Source organism: Corvus brachyrhynchos, unplaced genomic scaffold (genome assembly GCF_000691975.1).
Source record: "Corvus brachyrhynchos isolate BGI_N302 unplaced genomic scaffold, ASM69197v1 scaffold61, whole genome shotgun sequence".
In the NCBI taxonomy this organism is placed as follows: domain Eukaryota; kingdom Metazoa; phylum Chordata; class Aves; order Passeriformes; family Corvidae; genus Corvus; species Corvus brachyrhynchos.
In genome coordinates this window covers 2,901,227-2,925,550 of record NW_008236478.1, presented here as the reverse complement: position 1 = coordinate 2,925,550, position 24,324 = coordinate 2,901,227, and the positions used below count along the sequence as shown (strand labels likewise).

At 38.1% G+C, this 24,324-nt stretch overlaps 1 protein-coding gene across 6 annotated transcripts in view; it reads right to left on the bottom strand.

Annotated features, from left to right (window-relative positions):
* Nucleotides 1-4,517: 4,517 nt before the first annotated feature.
* The window catches only part of MAPK8 (mitogen-activated protein kinase 8), a 182,172-nt gene continuing 162,365 nt past the window's right edge, over nt 4,518-24,324 (bottom strand). For 2 of the 6 annotated variants that reach the window (XM_008643769.2, XM_017725980.1), the window contains exons 4-12: nt 23,602-23,660; nt 23,337-23,475; nt 18,501-18,666; nt 13,916-13,987; nt 11,880-12,062; nt 10,978-11,102; nt 9,971-10,034; nt 9,175-9,252; nt 4,518-8,418 (exon numbers count right to left, since the gene is read on the bottom strand). In XM_008643769.2, coding sequence (XP_008641991.1) covers nt 8,273-8,418; nt 9,175-9,252; nt 9,971-10,034; nt 10,978-11,102; nt 11,880-12,062; nt 13,916-13,987; nt 18,501-18,666; nt 23,337-23,475; nt 23,602-23,660 — 1,032 coding nt within the window. In that variant the 3' untranslated portion in view covers nt 4,518-8,272. Of the gene's footprint in view, nt 8,424-9,174; nt 9,253-9,970; nt 10,035-10,977; nt 11,103-11,879; nt 12,063-13,915; nt 13,988-14,334; nt 14,407-18,500; nt 18,667-23,336; nt 23,476-23,601; nt 23,661-24,324 lie in introns of all 6 variants that reach the window. The other 4 variants (XM_008643768.2, XM_008643773.2, XM_017725981.1 and 1 more) reach the window with 4 other exon arrangements.

The window sequence follows — 24,324 nt, the reverse complement described above, 5'->3', positions numbered from 1 at the left end:
GACTGGCTACACAATCTCCATGGAACTTAAAATATGCACATTTCACTCTAGGTATCTGGGGGTTTTTTGAGCCAAAAATAGAGCAGTATTTGCTGTGAGAAAAAAAAATCTCCTGAGTTGGTGTATGTATTAAGGTAGAAGATGGAAGATTCTTATCATCAAAACACATCCAAACTTTAATAGCAAAACTTATGGTAAGAGGAATGGGTGCAATTGGGGTGGGGGGTATCAGGGTGGTAAGGGAGGGAGGGTGGGGATCTATCTTTAACCTTTCCTGGACTTTACACTAACATTTCTCATGATACCAGTTGATATTTTTGTTGTTAGTTCTTACAGGGAGATGAGGGGACAGGAGGAATACTGCAAACAACCCATCATCCCAAGTTCCTTACTTCTGCTAAGGAAAAATCATTAGAATGAGGCTGTAATTTCTGGTAATTTGCTGCCAGGGCTGACTTCCCTTCCAAGTGACTTCAAGAAGTTCTGCATAGCATTTGTAGCACCCTGAGCCATGCAGAGCCTGCACACAGAAAACAGTCACCAGCTTCAGCTTGAACTCCACCTGCGAGCCCAGCACTGTTCACTCTTTCTTAGCACTCTTACCTTTGACATCCTGAGGTAGCTTGGGAGTCTCTAAGGAGAAGGATTTTTAACAAAAATGTGCCACAACAACATGAACTGGCTAAAGGGAAAGTATAGACTGTAACAAAGAAGATTGCTTTATTTTAAGTATTTTGAAAAAATGCCCTGAATCTCACTTCTTACTAGAGAAGACTATGACTCACTGTCTGGAAATAACCTTTGAATGGGGTTTTTTTACATACCAGGAGATAGGTGATACTGAAAGGTGTACTTTTTCTTCATCAACTCACAGATATCCAGGTACTTCAATATTTAAAACATCTGGGTGTTGTTTTCTACTGCACTGTAACACTTCTCCTTCCTATCGAAATGTAAAAAATTTAAAACATTTAAAGCAAACAAAAAGCAGAATTTTAACTTCATCTTTCCTGGATAAGAAAAGTCAAGCAAGTACAGTAAGCCATGTGGATAGGTTCATTCAGTTATTTCAAAACCTTTTTCCTAGTTCCCAGGCTCTCCAGCTGCCCTGGATTCCTTACTGCCCCTGGCATGAGGCAGGTACCTGCATGTTCAGCAGCAGCCGCCTGCCACCTGCAGGCATGAGCATCATCCCCATCTTTTTTTCCCAGCTCTGCCTTGGATTCATTACCATTGGTCACAAGTGATCCTGCAAGGAGTAAGATGGCCTTTTAAAACAGCAGCATAAGATGCATAATGTGAGAGAGAAGCAGTAACAGTGACTGAGGTGGAAGAGCATCAATGTGTCAGGTAGCTGGAGGTACCAGGTCAGTCATCACAAAATAAACCTTAATACTGGAGGGTGGTCTGAACCAGGCTGTAAGAACACCAGGACTGATAAAAAGTGACATTCAATCCAAGTAGTAGTAGCAAACAGTATTGTAATGCCTTCTTTTATTCATACCCCAAACATGGAAACCTCTCACTGTATAGATCCTGACAGCCCACACCCCCCTTACCCTATTTATATTGCATTATCTCCTGTGTGTACAAAGTGCAGACTGCTCCCTTCAGTTCACTCTACAAACTCAAGAACTGAGCCCTGCTGACTGATGGACTAAACACCAAATATGCCAGACAAGCAGTGAACAGGACTGCTGGTTAACTCTAAGTACTTAACCTTAGGTAACTGCTCACAAAGCCACCTATCCCAGACTTGCAGATCCAGGACAGGCCCATCAGATCTGTAGTACATCATTTGGTATCCAAGATAAATTAATTCTTTTTAGTATCACAAATGAAACTCTATCCACTCAAAATGATGAGTGAAACAAGAAAGTTCCAAACTGACTGTTGTGCTCCAGCAACATCTATGCCTCTTGTTCATGAGGAGTAACTTTCAGCAGCTTTTGAAGATGAGCCACTGCAGTAAATAAACCCTGCAAGAAGCCACAAATGACCCAGTTCACACTAAAATGCACCACAGTAGGATGTTAACTCCAAGTGCAGCACCAGGACCATAATGTTAAATTCCTGATATGGGCAATTACGCAAGAAATGGGAATCCACTTGGACAAACTTCATGGAACACTATGCCCTTATGTGAGGAAGATGATAGACCCTGTTCTAGCTTTAACTCCCATTTCCATACTCTTCCCCACCAATGCATTTCCCCACACCAGGCACTGGGGACTACTCCTTATTTTGCAGGCCTGTCACTCACTACAGTCCCTGATTTAAATGTCCGCTTTCTTAGCAGGTGTTTACAAGATACAGCTTTGGTTATTATTAATTAAACTGACAGAAGGTTCCTGGAATAGATGCATTTTTACTAGAGTTTCACCTGTGCCATCTTCCCAGCCTGGAATATCCCTTCCAGTATTACACAGGCAAAAATCAGTCAAAACTTTTCAGTAAAAAAAACCAACACAAGCATATGCTTTAGAAAAAAGCAAAACACCAACACTTCAGAATAACAAAGAAAACCTCCATAGATCGCCTTGGCATTTCTAACACAAAAAGGAAGATGAACAGGGATAGCTTAATGACTCATCTACATTCACAAGTGAGTTCCACTGATGCCAGCAGCACTGTGGAGTGTTTCAGTCCAGAGCCACCAGACAAATCCTGGGTAGAGCTATGACTGGTTCTCCAGCCTTGCTCTGTAGCAACGTATCACTGGAAATTGGCTGCACTTTACGCTGACATATGCAAATAAAGAAGAGCATTTCTGAGTCCCACCACATTTCTAGATCATCCTACAAACTGCTGGCCCTGATAAACAAAGGTGGTTGCACTGTGGTCACAGTCCTTTTCCCCTGAAACTGGACACAAAGGCACCAACACCACAGCTCAAGGGCAGCTGCAGTCATTAAGGAAGCACCGAAACCCTGCTGGAAGTGAAGGCAATCAAATGCATTATGTTGGGATTTACCTGTGGGAGAAGTGCCAGTGCAGTGAGTGGTCCAGGCATCCAAGCCAGGTCTCCAGAAGTCAGATCCTTCAGGCTTCTCCAAGACTCGGTTTTGGGAGATCTTCCCCATACACTAGGCAGCCCATGGCTTACCTCTCTCCAAAGCACAGGGATAGCCACTGTATTTTCAGGAATTACGACAGCTGGAGCTGGCAGCAAGGAAGCAAGAACAGATTCCCAGGAGTCACAAAGACACTGAGCATGTGGCTGTTAACAGTCTGTGGCACATCCAAAGTCCATGGGGATGGAGGAATGGAAAAAACATGTCACTTTGCCCATGAGTGAGCTCACAAGACAGATTAAAAACGAGACCATTAAAAAACAAATGAATTCTCAGGAAGGACTCTTAATAAGATTTCAAGTGCAGCCCTATTACACAATCCATATGAAACCCATTCCAGCCTGGCAATGAAGAAACACTAAATGCATGGTGGTCAAACTTTTTTTTTTTCTTTTTTATTTAAAATATCATTATAACCAATTGACATACTAGATAACAATGTATACATTCCAGTGGTGCACATGTAATGACCTATGGCATGAATGAGTAAAAAAAAAAACCACAATGTTCTCAGTAATGCCCACCAACAGCTTATTTGGAGGGAATAAAAGAAAAGCAGGAAAAGGTATCAAATGTGGGGAAGAAAAAAAAAATTGTTTTCCCCAGTATTTTTAATGGTGTGTCTTCCACTTCATATTTCTTGGGACATAATAAAATTAAGAATATACTTCAAAAAGGGCAGAAGGAATGACCACAATAATTGGGGTGGGATTTTTTTTCTCAACTTTAGTAATAAAAGTTAAAGAACTCTCAAAAATAGACTAGATATTGGGCCTACAAAAGTAATTCATCTGTATGCAAAGCTTACCAAGAATTATTCCTTTTGTAAAATGTAAAGGATGAGTTGACATTACTAGTAAGCTATTTTTACCCTACAAAACCAGACTACAATAATAAAATCACCAATTTACAGCTAGCACAATAATCTAGATGTACATTACTGTACACAAGCTATATATTACACATGAACATCTTACGTGAAATAGATAAGAAACATACTGATATTGTCTCAACATTGGCCAATAGGTTTGTTTTTCTAAAGGAGGTGTATTTTCTATTCACATTCAGTGTAGTTCCAATAGCAAGGGTTAGCTTTGCTTACTTAAGAAACGTAGAAAGTTTGTGTGAGGTAGTTCAAGAAAACCTAGCTTAGATTTTGAACTGCAGAAGTAGAAACACAATGTGATCTGATTCATAACATGTTTCTCTTAACACAGACATACAAAGAAGAGAAGGGAGTGAGAGAGATCACTTAAAATACCATTTTATCCAGTGCCCTTAACTAAGAATAAATTAATTGAAAATTTGGGTAGGCAGTACATTCTCATCACATTTCTTCAATAAAAACCTCTTTCTAATCCTACTGAAAAATACAGACAGGCTCTCCTTCAACTGCACCAAACCACTAACAGGAAAATAAAATGTAACAGCATGGACAAGCTCCTGCTGCCAACAGCAAATAAAAACAGATCCAGAAACTAATTCACTCCCTTTAGCAACTTGAAAGAGTAAGACCAAGTGTAAGATGAACCACCTTCTCCCCTTTTGCCCATAATCTTAATCAAGAAACATTTACTGTCATACAATTCAGATTATTGGCTGGGTAGGACCATCCTCCTGTAGGAGGTTTTTGACATTTTTCTTCACACACTGCTGAGCTGAGTGCTCCATCCATCCCTTCCTCCCTGCAGAGCCCCTGCCCAGGTGCTCTGCACTGGCCTCACCAAACCCAGGCAGCAGGGCCGTATTACCACAGCCTGTGCTGGGAACACAGAACACCCCCACCACACCACTGCTGCTGATGCTGTACTGAGCTGGAATTCCTGCCCAGAAAGTTGCTGCTGCATCTCACACAGTGAAAGTTCTTCAAAGCTAAAAGCCCGAGCTTGGGCAGGGCAAAGTGCCATGTCTTCTCAGCTGAGCAGTGACCCAGGACTGGGCATGTTCCTCCAGGGGGTTGTCCTCAGGCAGCACAGCTGCTCACACACACTAACACACAATCTGCTCTGACCCACTGTCTTGCACCAAAGAAGGACTTCACAGCACCGCATTCCAGTAAACCCTAAGGGTACTGATTCCCCCCCGCCCCCATCTCTATTTCAAATTCTTGAAGAACCTACTTCTAAAAAAGGAGAGAGCTGATTTATCCTTGCTGCATGCCACAGCTCTGCCCAGAGAAGGTGGAACTCAGTATCGCTATTACTGTGCAACTTTGAACCTCACCTGAGGTAAGAGATCACACAGCTCGTGGTAATTGAATCCATACCAACTCCCAGCAGATTGGAAGAGCCCTAGAAAGTTGCATGCACTTTAGTGAAGCCTGTTGTCATGAGAAGATTCCAAATCATAGTCTAAAATAAAGCTTAACAATAAAATTGTACAGTGTATTGGATAGCATATAATCTAACAACAGACAAAGACACCTGAACTCCAGTTACCCATTTGTTTGCTATCTGTGGCAGTGTACACCTATCTGAAAAAAATTTATATTTCAACAAATAAAAAGAGAAGTTAAGACTAGGATGCTGTTGTGATAACTTGATTACTGAATACGATTTTCTTGTCTTTGAAATTTGCCATCACTTTAATTTGCCTAAAATGCAAGCAACTGAAAAAAAAAAAGAAAAAGCAACACTTGTAGGAAGATGGTGCCAAAAGTGAACTCTCAGTTTCCACAGGCAGAGCTCTGACCCTACTGAAACAATCCCTTTAAGCAGTGTGAGCTTGCTCACACTGCAACAGGCTGCAGTGGGCAGTTCCACGCATTCACTAACCCTGCCCTGAAAGAAGAAAAGCTCCATTTCCTTAGAGCTTATGAGCTCAGTTCAGTTACTATATATTTAGGACACTGGAAAGTGATAGCAAAAAAGTATTTTTAAGTTTCAAAATATTTCAATCATCACTGTAATCCAGTGAGGTCTAAAATAAATAGGAACTATATTTACCAATTTGTTTTTAACAGCACTGAGAGGCATCAGAAGTTACTTTTGTCAGTCTTAACTTCATTACACTGTGCTGACCACACTATCATTTGACTCAATATAACAATGGAGTACTGTTGTTTGACCAAAAATTTTGGCTTAATTCACAGCTTAAACTTTGATTAAAAAAATTACAAAATCGACTGTTCTGTTGGTCTCTGTTCAACATTTTCTACATTCCAGTGCTAGATGAATCCAAACTTGTCCTGCCTGTTCTGAGGTAATATACAATTTGGCAGGATCCTGTAAAAATAATTGCCTTAACAAATGTGGCTTAGGAAGGCAATACTGAAATAGTAGATACAAGGGAGGAAAGCAAAATGACACACACAGCACTTACCAGTAGTCTAGCCAGGCCAGGAAAACAACTGTGCAATTTATCAATTTAGTTATCTTTGAGACATTGCCATTCCTTGCAACTCTGCATGTTTTTTAAAAGACATGTTAGATATTGAAAGCATTACTATCACTTCTATTTTTCTGAAAGTTACTGTGAAGACAAATTTTCCTCTTTCAGTGAAAACTTCAAAAAGATGCTTATTTAACCCAACAAGCAGAAGGAACCACACTGAAGACCACCAGTCACTCCTGGATGACCTCTGTAGCCAGATACATGATTTGCTTATGCTCAGCGCCTGGCAAGACTTCTGTATTTTTTATGCTCATTTTTGTGAGCTTTACTAATTTAAATTCCTCTTCACATTCTAATTCACTACACAAAATATGCATCTACACAAGGCAATCAATTATACAGCCTAGCTTCACTAAAAATCTGCATTTTCCAAAGAAATAAATTCTGAATGATTGTTTAACTCATACATAAACTTAAGTCAGTTATACATAAATCATTCTGTAAATATAAAATGTAAACAGTTAAAATACTTCTGTGAGGAGCAGCACCATCTTACATGACTCTTTAGTAACTGTTCTATATATCTCAATATATCTTTTGTTTAAAAAGTGTATTGAAACCTGGAGCTTCAGTGATGAAAACTACTGAATATTTATGACTTAAAATGAACCATTGCTAAGATTTCTGCTACACTGATCTCATGGTGAAATGAAAGATATAAATATTAATTTATACAGCACTACTTCTCCCTCCTTTGGATGGCATATATTGCTCAATTGATGCATTAGCTACAGAAATCCTGAGGTTCTCCTACCACTTAATGGATTTTAGCAATCAGTTACTTTTGGTGGAGAAAGAGTAGCCGAAGTTTTGCCCCTATTGCATTCATGTCATTCCCTCTTTGACCCAAAAAGCACTCAAAGAGCACTTGCCTTAGTAGACAAAACTAGTAAGAACCAAAACTCCCAAGAATCACATCTTAAAGTATAGCTACAGCATATTCATTTTCCCTCTTGTCAGTCTAAACATCCTGGATACACTTCATTTTGTGTGTACAAAAACAGGCTACGAGCTAGAAGTAAACAGTTTATTGGCATTGCAATGTATTATTCATGAAATATCCTCATGTTTTATGGTGATCACAAGATTTGGCATGCCACAACTCTGCAGAAAACATCACATTACTTTGCTAGGCTGGATATTTCTGCAGCTTTGAAGATATGCTTTGCTTTCTTAAATTCGTAAACTCATTCAGATGATGTAACTTTGCAAAGGATTTTTTCTGTTTCTCTAAAAAAGATCACTAATTGTTGCTTTTGCTGAAGTATTATAGGCAAGTGGCCAAAATAAAAGAGGATTTTGTTCACTACCCAGCACTACAGTAATATGCCTGAAACTACAGCTGGCTGCACTGAATTCTCTCCCCCTCCGCCTGGACACAGATGTATGACCAAGCATAAAACTTTGAAGGATATCATGAACAAAACATCTGGAATAAATTCCAATTAAAAAATTGAAAACCTATAAAATCTTAAATAATTCATCATATGGTAATGACCACAACATTAATATGTGCTTTGATAAAACAAATCTTACAAATTCAGTAAAAAAAGATCAGCAGCATAACAGTAAAGCAAATATGCAGATTTTAAAACCACAATAAAAATTATCAGGTTTACTATTTTACAGTTAATTACAGCAAAAAAGTGGCTGCTTATAACACAACTTACAGTTTGAAATTACAGCACTTTATGATGAATTCCATGATTATTTTTGAAAAAACACTCAAAAATACCACCAAATTTTAAAAGTGCCCTATTAATGACTAAAAGGATCCCCCTCCCACCCCCCAAAAGACCAAGTAGTCATCTACAGCAACCCAGAGGTCCAGCTGAGGTTTCTAGACTGCTGTCTGTATCAGAGGCCAATGTTGGATCTGTTGACATTGAAGACACATCGTTGACAGATGACGATGAAGATGGGTGTTGAGAGCCATTGATCATTGCTGCACCTGTGCTATGAGAAACAAAACAGCAAATCAGTTGCAGATACAGTTGCACAGTTCAGTACTTGCATTAGTCTGTCTCTTCCTAATGGCTGTTACTTTTCCCTGTTTTGGCAAGTTTGAAGAGATGTGTCTCAATGCATTGTCACAATAAATAAAACCCCCAAGTCCTTAACGTGGGGCTTAACAGATGGTGTGTCAAGAACCACGGAACTCACGTGGCATGGGCAGCTGTCAAATCACAGTAAAAGCTAATGGCTAAAAAATCCCAAACAAAGACAGTAATCATAAAGCCAGAGCTACGCTACGCTACAAATATACCCTACAAAGACACGCTAAGATAGAACATATCTGTGTATTTTGACAAAGAAAGAAGGAGCCTGGCTTTTTTCCTCCTCCTCTTGAGGCTGGGGAATAGCTGGTGCCCACCACATCACATCCATTCAATCTCAGACACCCAGGGATTTTTCAGTGTCTAAACTTGAGTGAACCCTGAGCAGAGGCAGCAATAGCAGTCCAACTTCTGCCACAAAGCCTTATCGACAGTCAGTTAGTGGGCACGACAGAGGGATTGAACAGGTCAATTAAAAGTCATGTCAGCCCCATATATTCCACTCAAATACACAATGTTTCAATTCGAGAGGTTAGGTCATTTAAGAGCCACATTTTTGAGTTTGGTTACTTTTGGATGTCTTGATCAGCTTTACTCCTTCCTACCTACAACTCAATGGAGCCTTGTACTGTGCTTTTATTGTAACCAACCTAAAGGGGCTGGTTGGCCGCGTATAACCCCATTCTTGGTTCTCTCCTCCAGGTCCATGACTTCCTTGTATATCAACTCTGAAAATGCAGAGAAGGGAAGGCAAAAAATGAATTTGCAACCCCAAGACTGGATCGAAAACATATCTCCCATTAAAATGTCCATTTCCATTTCATAGGTTTATTACTGTTCAGAATTAGTTTTGAACAACAGGTTGTAGGCTACACAACAACTGGCAAATGATGTAGAAAACATACAGTTCTTTTCTGTTGCAGCTACAGGGGCCTGGCACGCTTGACAATGCACTGGCATTGCTCTAAGGCTCTTTTGTCCAGGCTGCTTGGAGACCTGAGGCTAAGCCGAGTCTTAAGGCCCACTCAGTTTTTATCAACTGCATCTTTGGTAAGGTAAACCTGATCAGCAGTCTTCAAAGGAAGAGCTAGGAACACTTGAAGACTTGTCCTTCTAATTCACCCTTACATTGCTCAAGCTCCTGCATCTTTTTAAATTGTACCAGTTTGTCCAGAAGAGTTACCCCCCCTACAAATGCTGTCCTGTGGATTGTAAAAGGTGACTGAGATGAGCAGGTCTTTTTTTCACTTCAAAGGTTCATCTCCTTTGCAGGAAAAGTTTTAGTGTCCCAACAATTGAGAGGTTGTGAAGCACTGATCTGTTCCCCTGCCATCCAAGCAGATGAAATAAATACTATTAGGTTGCTCAGAAGAACTTTAATAACAGTAATCACAGGGACCCAGCATACTCCCAAAAGCCTTATTATACTTTAAATGCCTTTCTTACCTTTCCATTCTTCTATCGTGTGCTCCCTCTCATCCAACTGCTTATCTGGTATCTTTGGTGGAGGCTGAAAAACAAAACTTAACTCATCATAAAACAATCAAAAGGGATACAAAACCAGTACAAATTAAAAATGAAATTAACCATTCAGAACATGAACCTGATTTAAAAATAACACATTTAAACGATTATATATCCACTCATACTTGGACTCAGCCTACTTTTTAGATGCTACTACAGTCTTTAAAGTTCTTTTGATTAACAAATTTGCTTACATTACTGTAATAATTAACAGAGAAACCGATCAGTCTGGTAAAAGAGCTCCTAAGTGCAGCAATCTCCAGCACAAGCAGCTCATTTTAGCTCCTTACTGTTAATTACTAAATTTTCTATCTAGCTATTACAGAGCAGCAGAATTATAATTGCTCCGTTTACATCAAGTAGCTTTTTCTATTCTTAGTGGCCATCACCAAACACTTTTCTTTTTTAAAAAAAATGACACTTTTCTCACAAGCTGGAATTGTCCTGAAACTGATTTTTCAAGGAAAAAATTTAAATTAATCCCTTTGTTTCTTAGTTTTAATAACTGAAAGCTCAATATTTTGTATTCAGATTTTGCTGAAACATTTATTTCTAGTTCTAGAGTACTATCAATTCCTAATGAAATTATTTCAGTTCCCCAGGAGTAAATACCTCAGAACCCCACCAAGGCCAATCAAGCCACATTGAAACAACCGAAGCTCAATACATTAGAACCCTATATAAAAGATTTCAGATGCATGACTACATGTTCAGATGATATGCAATTATACACGGAGACAGGTACTTGAGCCCCTTCCTGATGCTATTTCTAATAAACACATCTATCAACATCAATGAAAGCTATTATGGCTCAGTGAAGCTTCTGATGAAATGTGCAACAATCTTCATTCAAGCAGCTGTACCAAGCATCACAACAATATGGCTTTATAGAGAAGCTTCCTAAGCAGAGACCTAAAACAAGAACTTACAGCTTCTGCTTCTGATGGATCATACCAAACATTGATATATGGGTGCTGTAGGGCTTCATCCACAGAGATTCTTTTAGAAGCATCTATAACCAGCATTTTTGATAACAAATCTCTTGCTTGACTTGCTGCAAAAAAAAAAAAAAATCTGTTCAGATTACTGCCATATATAGAACACATAACACAGTGTTTCAAAACTTTTAAAGAGCAGGGTCAGAGTAATCAAGTTCCAGTTAAATATATATGCACCCCTCACATAATTTGAGGTTTTTCCATTTAATAGAAAAAAAACCTGAAGAGAATGACACAGGTGGGAAAGGGGTCAGACTTGTTTCACTATACAATTTCAGCATACTGTGTCCCTTGGTGTGACATCCTTATGTGAAACAGCTCAGGTGGCAGTGCAGCCTTGTTTGGAATAGCAGCAGGCAAGCACCTACTGCCCCATTCTGTCACATGCTTTTAGTCACAGAAAACACAGTGAGTGACTCCACTGAGTGGGTGGCCTTTAGAACCAGTAAGTCACTGAAGTAACTACAGGGTATCTATATATTATTAACATATACCCCTTATTTTCATCCTAGAGAACAAAGATCTGTTCTGCCTACACAACTTCTATTCCAACCTCCCCCCACTTTTCTCTAAATCATGTTGGCACCTGTCATTGAGAAGAATATAGATATTTACTTGCCTTTATAAAGACAGCTCCAAGAATAGGAGCTGTCTCGTGAAGATATGAAAGTGGAGGCAAGCACATGTCAGCACATTCATCCACTCTCATGATATAAATATTTAAATCCTTAGCAGGATGATTTTATAGTGAACAAAACTGAGCTACATTTCTGTTCAATGTATCAGAGTTTTAAAACTTTTAAAATATACAACACACAGAAGACAGACCTTACCTTTAAGTTTATTGTGTTCAGAGTCAGCTGGGAAAAGGACATCTGGAAAGAGTTTTTCAAAACTATATCCAGCATATTTAGGTCTGTTCTCCACGTAAGTTCGGACTGTAGGCTGTAATTTCTTCATAAATTCGGGGCATGGTGTTCCTAGCTGCTCTATAACTTTATTCCATTGATCAATATCTAAAGTTATGCAGCTAAGAAAAACACTGTGTCTAGTTTTCAGCTAGAAAGTTATGTTAAAACCACATGAAATAACCAACAGAGAAAACACAGGAAATTATAATAAAATATCAAGTTCATCATCATGACTTAGGACTACTTTCTTAAGTGGTGAAACAAAGCAAGACTATGATAGTGTAGTCAAGGCAACATGTATTTCACTCAAAATCATTATTGACTAGAAAAGGATATAATTCTGAGAAACAGAATATTAGAAGACTCACAAGATATTTAAATATAACAGATTTAACTTAAGGCCTTGTTTGGGTTCTGGGGGACTGCGTCCCTGATCTGAACACACACTCACAGCAGTCAAGCTACTACCCATTACCAAGGCACTCCTGAGAATGAGCCCACGTGGGTGGGTGTTCTGTCCTTCATTCTTATCTTGGTACCTCAGCCCAGTCCTGGGCAACCTCTCACCAGGGATTGTGCAACACTGAGCACCAGTGGGCACACAGAGGGCCAAGGCTGGGCCCACGCAGGTCACTGACAATATTGTCAGGGACCTGAATGAAGTTAAGAGTTTCAAGAATGTATAAGGAACATCTTAACTGAGAAGTTTACACACTGTAAAGAGGAGATTGACCACTTCATGGCAGAAGAATTTAATACACATTACTGAACAAAAAAAGTAAGGTTTGGCACAGGAATTCCTAGTTGCAGATGGTTAAATACTGGGGGAGAGCTCAGATAAAATTTTATATACACTTATTCACATTGTCCCCAACTTTTTCTTTTTGGCTGCCATCAAAGACTGGATACCAGGCTACCTAAATCTTCAGTGGGCTGAAGCAGACCCTCTCTTATATTCTTAAAACTTAACAACAGATTTCTGTATAAGGATTCTCAAGCTCTGGTGAGCTTTAGTACAGGCCTTCACAAAAAGTAGTATTTACATTGTACGGCACTGAGTCTAAATTGAAAAGCCATGCCAGCAAACCAGATGCATAAAGCAAAGCATGGTGCAGCTCATGCAATGACAGAGCTGTGTGAAAGTAAAGATGCTCTGGATTTCCTTACCATGGCTCAAAATCTCCACCCCATTTTCACCCCTAAATGGTACTATATCAATTTTGAAACAGTAACCTGCAGAAAAAGCAGGAAACACTTCTGATGGCATCTGAAAAAATGATCTGCAAGTAATAGTAAAACAAATAGGATATCAAAGTCCAATTATTTTCACTAATTTTAGCAATGACACTGAAGTTTCAATTCTATTTGTTTGGAGCAGACTCTTTGTCTGAAATACTGTTCACAGGACAACCCATATAGACACCACCAAACCATTCATAGAGTAGAAAGACAAATGTCAGATACTTCTGAAAGCTGATTGCAGGATCATCTCTGCATACAAAAAATAAATCTCCAGAGTGTAACTAATGAAGAGGGTTAGGAATTTTTGTAAACATTTTCTATAAAATACAAAGCATAATAACTGCTAACATGCTCAGGTACTAAACAAGATTAATAAATTACTACATAAAAATGACCTCCAAACTAAAGCCCAATGCATGTAAACCAGTAAAACCCCACCTAAACAAAAAGAAGTCTGTCTTAAGTGTGACAACATTCAAAAGTAATGGATAGGGACTATATTAAACTGGAAAAAGAAAAAAAGAGGGAAAAAAAAGGGAAAAGAAAAAAGTAAGTCTGTTTGCCCCAATGGTATATAATGACTTTGCAAATTGCAGTTTGAAAAGGCAGTCTAAAACCAGTTATTTTAAAAATTAGAACCACCTTAATCTGAAACTGTATCACTGCAGAGTCTTTTGACCTTTTACAGCTACATCCTAGGCCAAGGGTAAGGATACGATCTGTACCAGGAAATAAAACACCACCTTTGATCATTTCTCCCATGATGCACCCAACTGACCAAATGTCAACTGAAAACAAAATGCAATGATATTAACATAAAAGATAGTTATTAAAATAAAATAAACAAAAATATTTAGACACACACATACACATGAAGTGACTCTAAAAAGCATGTGCAATGAAAATGAGTGAAAGTGAATGTATGCTAACTACAGGACCAGCAGAGACTATGTCCTACTGCTAGGTGCAGCCTGAATAGAAATGATTTTTTTTTTTTAAGCGTATCACAAGAAAAATCCATGTTCATTTAATAAAAAAAAAAAAATTGTACAATATGCATCTTCATGACACAACATCAATAAAAAGGTTAATCACTTCCTAACTAATTCAACCTGCTGCAGCAGCACAAGGATACAGTCCCTTCCTGGAAAGAGGATTTTGTGGCAAACCATTTCGCCCATAATGCACCCCACAGACCATAAATCCACTATGTTTGTAGCACAAAAAGAAGGAAAAGCAAAGCAAACGGTCATTTAAAATTAAAAGAAGCATAACATGACTGCATCCTATAAACTGCAGAGACAGCACAGGAAGAAGAGCAAGTCTTTGTATTAATCAATGAAAACAGTTTAACATAAACCATGTGTAAGGATTAGCTTTTAACTGTCTCAAATACAAGGCAGAAAAACATCCTTTTGTTTAATATAGTGCTAGAGCAAGAGCTTGAGCAGAGAGAGAGAGACACGAATCAAGCAGAGTAAAGCCCTTCTCCAAGGCTGGAGGCTTCAAAGCTACCTCTGCCAAGAGACTAGACTCAAGCACGAAAGACAGATTGATTTCTTGAAAGTAATTCCACTGCAGCTGTTGGAATAATTCTTAAAGTAGCAAAGTACACTGACCTGTAAAAATATTGCCTATTGAAACAGTTCACACTTTCTAGGAGAATTAATTAGGTATTACATAGGAATTAAAATTTAACAGCAAGTATTTCCTAGAAGTCAGATTACCATGAATCTCTCTCTTGCTTTAAATAAAAAGCAAACAGAATCAGTAAAAGATCACTTAAAAATTTTAGAGGATCAGTTAATGACAATGTTAGTATGCTCCTAGGTTTTCAGTTAAAATCATTTGTTTTAAAATATTTCTCCAGTTATGCTGAAATAACATTTCATAAAAGAAAAACTCAACAGCAATTTTTTTAAAATGAGATATGCATTTTCTACATTACCTTAAAATAAATCACTCAGAAGACATACTTAAAGATGCACAAGTTTACTTTGTACAGGTAAGCCAATTTCTTTTGCAGTTGCTTTCAGAGGTATTGTTAATTCTGTATGCAAAAGTTTTCTTGAAATCATAATAATGACATTTTATTATTATGAATACTTTGTCAAATATGACACTGGAATTTCAATTAAGCACATAAGAAGGGGATTTAAGTGAGAACAATCGTATAGTAAGAATTATGTGTCAATGTTCTGAAGGAGCTCAACAATGTCAAGCAAACAACATAGCTTCTTATTTTTCAATATTCCTTCTTTATTTTTAAGTTCCTCTAAAATAATATCTAAATAATATGATAGGAGATCATAGTTGTGCATATTAATAGGTCAAAATTAAGGGCCTTGTTCATTTAAAAAAATATTGTCAACACTTTTAATGCTCTTTTTCCTTTAAAATTTTTTTTCAAATACTTAAGTATATATTCATTGGCTTAGAGACCCAAAGAAGCCAAGTTTTGCATTTGACTTTTTAAATAAAATTCTGAATGTTGACTTTTTGATCTGCTAAACAACCTCCTGCCATCACAACCCGTAATATACCCAAATCTGTTGTAATTAGTTTGTGACCCACACGATAAAGTTACCATTCTTCTCGTCTCCCTACAAAACCAAACTTGAGATGTTTTGGGGTGTTTTGATTTGCTGCTTTCATTAAATCAGACAAAACCTGTCTAATTACAGGTCTCTAACTTTTTTTAGGAAGCTGAACTAATACTCCTGTGAATACCTCTATAGAAAACTGAGTAAAATCTCATCACAGATTTGAAAAATACTTTAACAAATCTATTGCTGTCATAAGGAGTCCATTTTATTCTTAACAACCCTGTTTGAACTTACTGATTTTTATAAATCTAGGAGAAAAAATACCATGTGAAAATGAAGTTTAAACCCAATGTATCTACTAGGAAACTTAAAAGTAATTGTTTCAGAGTCTTTAGGACTTTCCTTGTTTTTCAGTGTTTCATTCCTGATAATCATGCACAGAACAGTGCATAAATCTATTAAGGTGCATGTGCATGAACAGTTCTGGTGTCCTTCAGTTGGTTTCTGATGTGACACCCCCAAACATCCTTCAGTAATAAACCCTACATAAAAGTTAACTCTATGTATTTGTTTGGGATCCTTGCTAGTTTTAAAACAATTGAAGATTTTGTATGTGTGTAAGTATAGTACCAAAATGATGTTAGTCTGCAGTACATATCTCAGTCATCAAAATATACATTGCAATCCTCCCACAAGTTCAGCATTTTTGCAGCAAACTGCCAGACAGCTCTGTAACCACCGGTTAACTCTCAATTTTCAGTATTAAACTCCACATTAAGTAAACTCACAGTTAATTTAACTATGGGTTTAAGGGGCTATAATAGGCATCAATATGAACAGGCAAGGCTCCTGGACAGCCCATGGTTCTTACTGTAAATGCATCCTTGCTACCCATCTCCCTGTCATGGGAGCTCCACAAACTCCTCGACTGAGAACAGTAACAGCTCACATAAACTGCCTTTTAATGAGAACAGTACATATGGAAATACAATTGTCTTTGGACTCACTCCTTACATTTACATTCTCCAGAAGTGCCATTCTCATTTCAAGAACCATGTATTTGGCTTTGGGAAGATGTGATAGTTTTTCAAATGAAAGTAAATTATGATTTATGATGCACAACACAACTCACACTTCCTTAAGGAACAGGGTTGTCACAAGCTTGACAGGATAGATTGTGTTGTAGAGTATCTCCAGTAGTGGAAAACTCCAGTGGTGGAAAAAATGTTTCATACTTCTGCTACTCAAAATTACTTACTATTTAAAAGAAAAATTTAAAATGGGCAAGCTGAGTCAGAAAACTTGTGACTTTCATTTTATCAATTCCTTCTGTAAGGCAGTTGCATGACTCAATACTACAGCTTTAGGTACTTGTATTTAATGTTCCTTAAATTGCCAATATAAAGTCTTGGGGGAAAAAAAAGACAAACTTAAATTTGCAAATCTAGAAAATTTTAGGAATTAAAAGAAATAACTAATTTGCTCTACTCAACCTGTAACTCCTAAATTACAGGAAAATCAGCCAGCCATGGAGGCCATTCGAAGAAATGTACATCCTCTCATGCACATTAACAATCCAAACAAATAAAAACCACAGTCTTGCAATAAAGATCTAGTCTCATTCCTTTGACCTGGCTTCTTTCACTGCTATCACCATTCACACAGCCTGAAGTCACCTGCTGCAATGGTATGCCAGGCAGGTTTGCAGACTGTATTAGGAATGCTGAAAGGCAGAGCAAGCCCCAGTTGTGTCAGGAAGGCGAGGAGCCACACCTCACACCTCCCCAGGAGATAGCTTTGGGCAGAGTGTTTGAAACACACATAGTGACCTGTAGGCTCCACCAGCCTGATGTGTTCACAAGTGAAACAAGGGAGTTACCCGACCACGGGGGCAGCACAGCAGTGAAATGGAGCGGAATCAGGCTGCTCCAATGGAGTTTCAGGAGTGACACATCACTTTGGTTTCCTAATGGGTACTACCAGCTGTTTCCTTGAGAAGGTGCAATGTACTTGACGGTGTGTTTCCCTCCAATGACAGATCTTTTTCTATTTTCCTGTAGAAGATACTGAGAGGCAGACTGGTCACAGAGCAAGTATGGTGAGGCGGAAGTGTATGCAAGCAGAGGGACAAAGTAAAATTCCCTTGGAATTTGTCAGGGACCTCAAAGAATCCATGATGCATCATGACAGTACTCTCTGTATGCTTAAGTGTGTTATTGAGTTTTTCTTCAGTAACATTAAGAACTTAGTGAAAAAGGCTTAAAGGAGGCTGGTTTTAATAAAAAGCAATTCCACAGTAGGTCTTAGCTTGTTTGTTCCTCAGTAGACCTTATGCTCCCTACCTCCTGAAAGGCCATACACAATACAGTTATTTAGCATCAAATTTAGTACACACATCTGCTGATGAAATACAATTTACATCTTCACCAAGAATAAAGTCAGATGAAGGTGTATCAAAGTGCATACCAAATATCAAGAAAATACATTTCCAGTTCTTCCTGGATGTCACGTAATCTACCAAGGAAGTTATTTAAATTTTTAAACAAACAAGGCCCTCCATTTTTTCTCCTATTAAATGCAAACATTTTCTAATGGGTTGAATTGAATAAACAAATCGGTGTATCCAGAATCTGCATTTTAGTCACAAGACTAATTTATAAAATTTCTACAGCTTGAAAAAAACATTAACATGTAAAATGTGGTGTGCCAAACAAAAAAGATAAAGCTATGCCAAAGAAAGACTGTATTTGCTGACCGTTTTCTTTGTATCCCATCCCTAGGATGACCTCTGGTGCTCTGTAGTAACGAGTCACTACATAAGGCGTCATCATAAAACTAGTTCCTGCAGTTCTGGCCAGTCCAAAGTCAAGAATCTTCAAAGTGCAGTCTGACTTTACTACTATATTACTGGGCTTTAAATCCTTTAAAAAGAAACATCATATATGACTGCTAAGACAAGCACAAAGTACTCTGTGGTTCACATTTTAAAAAGATAATATTGCTAACATTAAATCCCAAACACAACTAGGTTATTGCTGTAACTGCAGCTTTTTCCCCCTTGCATTAATTTATGTGCATTCAGCAGATTACAGAATTAATTCCTTTATTGTGCTTGTAGATTTACATAGCAATTAAAGAAGGAAAATACAACCAGCATTACAAGATATGTTAGCAATGTCTGAAATAAATCGAGGTTAGTAAGAAGTGTTAGCTCTGAGGAAAGGTCTAGAAACTGCTCACTGGAACAAGAATTATTACTACAATGCAGAACACAAGTAACATGACAATCATTTGATTCAATAATCATCTTAATACAAGAATTATTAGAATTATAATATCAATGTGAAAGGTTTATTTGCTAGTTGAGGTTACATTACCTCTTTTGAACCAATGTATTTCTCTGAACAGAAAGAAAATCTCCATGGCCACATGATTTTAGTTTCCTATTTAGGACTTGGTTTTATACTAAGTTTGGCAACCAAACCCAAAAATGCACCATTGAAAAACTGCCAAAAATTAACACAATCATTAAATTGGAGTGGAAAATGCTGACATAGCTTCAGATCATTCTAGTCAGCAACATGGAAACTATTCTCTACACCTGAACCCTATTGACAATAGTGGCTTTGCAACATTTATTTAAACAAAAACTACACAGGCTTACTCTGTCATCACCTCAGCAGGATCTTACACAAAGCTGAATGTCACAGTGTAAATATTACAGAGTAACTTCAAAACAACTTTGCAATCATAAAATCATTTGCAGCACATGGGCTAACACAGATAAGACTTAGATACTTCCAGCCTACACTCTACTGAGATTAATTGAGAGCAAAACCTGAGATATGACAGAGGACTCCAGCACCTGAGCTGCAAGCATTTGATATGTAGTCCCATTTGTCATTGTTTCTTAAAGACTTAAAGGTGGATATCTGCAAGATTTATGTAGTTTTCATTTGTACTTGGCTGGCTTTCAGCAATCTCCTCATAATGCTGAGAAAACTGCATTAAAGATAAAGAGGAAACAACAAAAAGAGTTCCAGAACAACAGAATTTTAATGACTAAGTACAAGTCTTGCATACATACATATTCACACATACATTTCCACACAAAGACTTTACAGACAACTTTAGTTTAAAACATTCTCAAACACCACAAATTAATTCAAGTTCTATAAGGCCTTCTGGCCATTTAATACACGTTTCAGATTCTTCTACAGTCCTTTTTATTATCAGCTTTATTTCTGCACACATCTATTATTTTCAGGAAGTTCACTGCAGAACACCAGGCATATGCTCATGGTATTAACTACACTCATTCTCCCCAAAACTGCAGGATTAACACTCCAATGTTAAGAGATCTTCTCTTTGCTTACCAAATGCTGTCCATCCTTATTTCTGAACACCATGTAGTTGTCATGAAGCCTAGGATCAAAATGATGAATTGACTTACACTACATTCAGATTCATGCAGAGATGCAAAACCTGCATCACTTAATATCTTCTGTTAAATAAACCAAAACTCGAGAGCTCCTCTGAGAGTGATCAAATTAATTAGGATGGATAAATACATCTGGAACCTATAGCAGAAAATCTCTCACTGAACCTTGAAAATGTAAAATGTCAGTGCTTAAAAACCAGATTCTTCAGGGCTGTCTCCCTATAAGCCAGACAAGGAGACAGGGACATCTCTAGAGGGTAATTCATGGCTTCTACGGGCTTTCCTCTTTGTAACAGAAGATTTGTGAAGGTTCCATAATTAGGCCCCTTTGTTAAGTACTCAAAATCGGGCAGAATTCAATGTTTCAGAGCCTCCATGCAAGACTAATGAGACACTCTGTGTCCCTCAGAAAGTCAGTGAGGCACAACTCTGCAATGCTGATCATTCATCCTCATATTATGAAATATAAATGAACATGTACTTCTACACTGGCTGGAAACTGCATCTCTGCACAGTGTTCAGGACCCAGTAATGTTGATTTGCCAACATCTGTTAAAGTCAGTGCAAAGTTACAGCCAAATCTTTATCCATTGATGTGACAACCAAGTTTGCCCCTACAACTTCAAGGTGAAGTTTGATTTCTGTTTTGTTCCATGCCCTCAACTTGTTATTTCTATGGCAAGTAGTATCCAGTGCTATAAGGCACATATACAGATTTTTTTGATTTCAGTCATTCAACAAGCTTTGAAAAAGCTACTAAGATGCTGAGATTACCACAGCTACGCTAGAAGCTGAAGAACCCAGTTAAAAAACATGTGATACCAACAGCAAAAAAAACTTAAAGCTTTAGAGATCACTAAAGTAGAACACTAGATTCATAGCCAAAATGCTCCTCGGGCAGCCGCAGTAGTGCAGGCTATGCTTAAGAAGTTTCAATAAAGTAACTGGCTGTGGACATTAAGGACTGGTGCTGAGAGCCCAGAAGAATGCTACAAAGAGTTACCACTGCAGCCACACGGTCTGTGTGACACATGTGCCTTTGCAGGATATCTTCCTTGTCTTCCAAGGTTTTGTTCAGCTTGCTCCACAGAGAAACAAGATTTTGATACTTTACACCTTGAAGTAAAAAGGCACAATGCACACAGGAGGTAAGGCTGTGCCTGAATATACTCAATCTTCTAACAAAGTCTACCAAGAAGCTGTCAGTTGAAAATCTGCCAGGAAGACATGCAAGTGAAATGTCCTTCAGAAGCATCTGCACATGTCCTTTAAAAGCATTCGTGCATACATACGGTGCTATTTACATAGCAATTGTATTTAGTCTCTTTAGGATCGTTTATCCCTGTAGATATGAAGCATTTCACAGCCTTAACCCATATTTACAGAGACAGGAATTCTATCCTCAAAGCTGTCTTTACTCTTGCCCAACTACCTAAGCAGCTACTTCTTTTATGCAAATGTAAAGATGTTTAAATTTTATCCATGACTTCCACAGGATCTATGCCCACTTCAGAGGAGTACAAACCACCCTGAGGCAAGCACAGTTTTAGAAGCTCCCCTAAGCTTGTGCTAAGATCCACAGAGAGACATTCTTACTTCACCTACACTAGCCATGTCCAAATAATATATCATTTTCTGAAACTAAAAAAAACCACATAGGAAAATCCACAGCATTAAATTTTCATACCTAACTATTGAAGGGACCAGGAAATGTGAAACTGTATGCAAACCATTATTTCTGACCCACAGGCACATACATTAGAACACCAAGGGCTGCATCATCTCAGTCACAGGTAATACAGTACCACAACAGTAAGTTAAACAACTTAGTTTTGCTGAGGATTCCCAGAACAATGCAAGAAGCCCAACTGACCTGTCTCAAATGCCCATAAGCAGACCAGCATCACGTACAATGCCTGGTTGCAGGCAATGCTTCTCCCTACTTATCCTTGCCCATCTCTTCCAACACATCAGTTCAGGGAAATTGCATGCAAGAAGAAAGGTTTCACCTTCATCCCCTGAGCTCCTCACTGGAATGCAGCAGCTGATGAGTACTAGAACTAGCTGAGCAAAAGGAAGCAGCATTTGCCCACTCAAGATGTATTTTCTATTCATATAATTGCTCCTGTTCCCTTGTGGAAAAGGCAGCAAAAAAGACTGAACAGGAGTGTCAGACTGCCAGAGCTAGCTTGCAGACCATTCAACCCCCCAGTCAGAGTGTGGTGGACCACTGACCTGGACAAGCATCCTAACACAGCAATTCCTGTGGCAGTGCACAGAACTGCCATTTGTGATTTGCTTTCCTGTGCACGTCATGAGAAGACTGTGTAGTAACGACTGAAACTATCCCACATTGCTAAGGTTAATTAAACCTTCTCTATCACTTTAGAAATGAAAACTTCTCAAACTCTTTAAAAATATTACAATGAAAAATGTAGTACTGTAAAAATACAAGCCTACCATTTCCCAAACCAACAAGATTATATTTGAAAAGCTATAACCAGATAATCTCAAGCAATCTTTAACCCACATACCATTAAATATGAGATGCTCAACTTGAACAGGCAACCTTAAATTCAAAATTTCTTGACTGGATTATAACACACAAATGCCATTTAAAAAGCAGTAGTCAGTTTTGCCTGTTAACTATCTGAGTGAATGATTTGTGACGCACAGGTGTTATCCAAGTTCCACTTACAAGTCTTTATCATCATCTGCTTATCTGCAGATTTCAGATAGTTATTCATTACTCTGCTAGTCAAGGAGAAGAAATAAAATGGGCAGTTCTTTCAAAAGATGGGATTTCAGGTTTGGTTACCAAAACAATAAAGGCAGAGATGCTTCCAGATATCCTTCCCTGCCACAACTACTAAAGTAGAACATTATACAGAATTAGAGGAGGTAATGCAACTCACTGCAAAAATCTTCAGTTTGCTCTGTGCAGATCGTTATCAAATCACTTAAACATTCAAAAGGCTCATTCCAGAATTACCCTGCAAAAAGGTATGGTGCTTTCTTTTCAGCTTTCTCTCCCTGCCTATGGGACAGCCTATGAAACATTCTTCGTGCTCCTATTGCTAACTTTTTTTATCTTTAAATACTCAAGGTAAAACCAGGTGCAATGCAAATTATACAGTTTAGTTCACTCACCCTATGAATAATCCCAGCTGAATGAAGATGTTTGATACCACATAGCATTTGATAAAGAAGATAGGACATTCGTTCATGGTCTAGCTCCATCTGAATCACTTGGCAAAGATTTGCATCCATGAGCTCCATCACTATGTAGCTTATGAAGAAAGAAAAGAATAATAATCAGGTAATACTGACATTTTACTGTATTCTCTCTCTTGCTCATCTTTTGGTATGAATACTTTAAAAATAAATTCTCAGCTTTAGCTCGAATCTGACTTACACATCTTGAAATTCTTCCAGGGATTTTTGTGGTGTGAACACATTCAGTAGGCCGATTATCTGCAGGGAGGGGGAGAGGAAGTGTAATTGTACCACAGCAAGAGGAAAGTTGCAGAGTCAACATTTCAAAACTGTTAACTATTATTCTGATATGAACCTCCTGGTACACACTGAAGCTCAAGATGCTCAGTAGCTCAACCAGGCCTAACATGATGTAAACAGATACGAATTATTTTGGAATGAGTATTTTTCCTCCACAAATCACATAATCTAAAGACACTGTGTGTGTGTTAACAAGATGATATTCAAATCTTAAAACCTAAGGAGCTTAGTCACTCTTCCCCTTCCTCCTACTTTCAGTTTGAAGACCTAGTAAGATTTTCATTGTATATGAGGAACAATGAAATTAAAACCTGACGAAGACTCCCTAAAAGATACCACTTCACCACTGACAAAGGTGAAGAAACAACTTCACCCAAACAGAAAAACAGGTTCTTACAGATGCTTTAGGACATTTTCTATTAGAATGGATGTGACGTGCAGAAAGAGACCAAGCTACTACTCATCAAGAACTAGGCAGGCTTGCAATAGTTCATCATGATACAAATTATGCTATTAGGTGGAACACCCTTCAGAGAATTCACATATAAACCGTCGTCCGTGTTTGAGAAAAATTACAAAATTTTCCCAAAAAGCTAAAAGAGAGAGCAAGTTTTCTGTGACA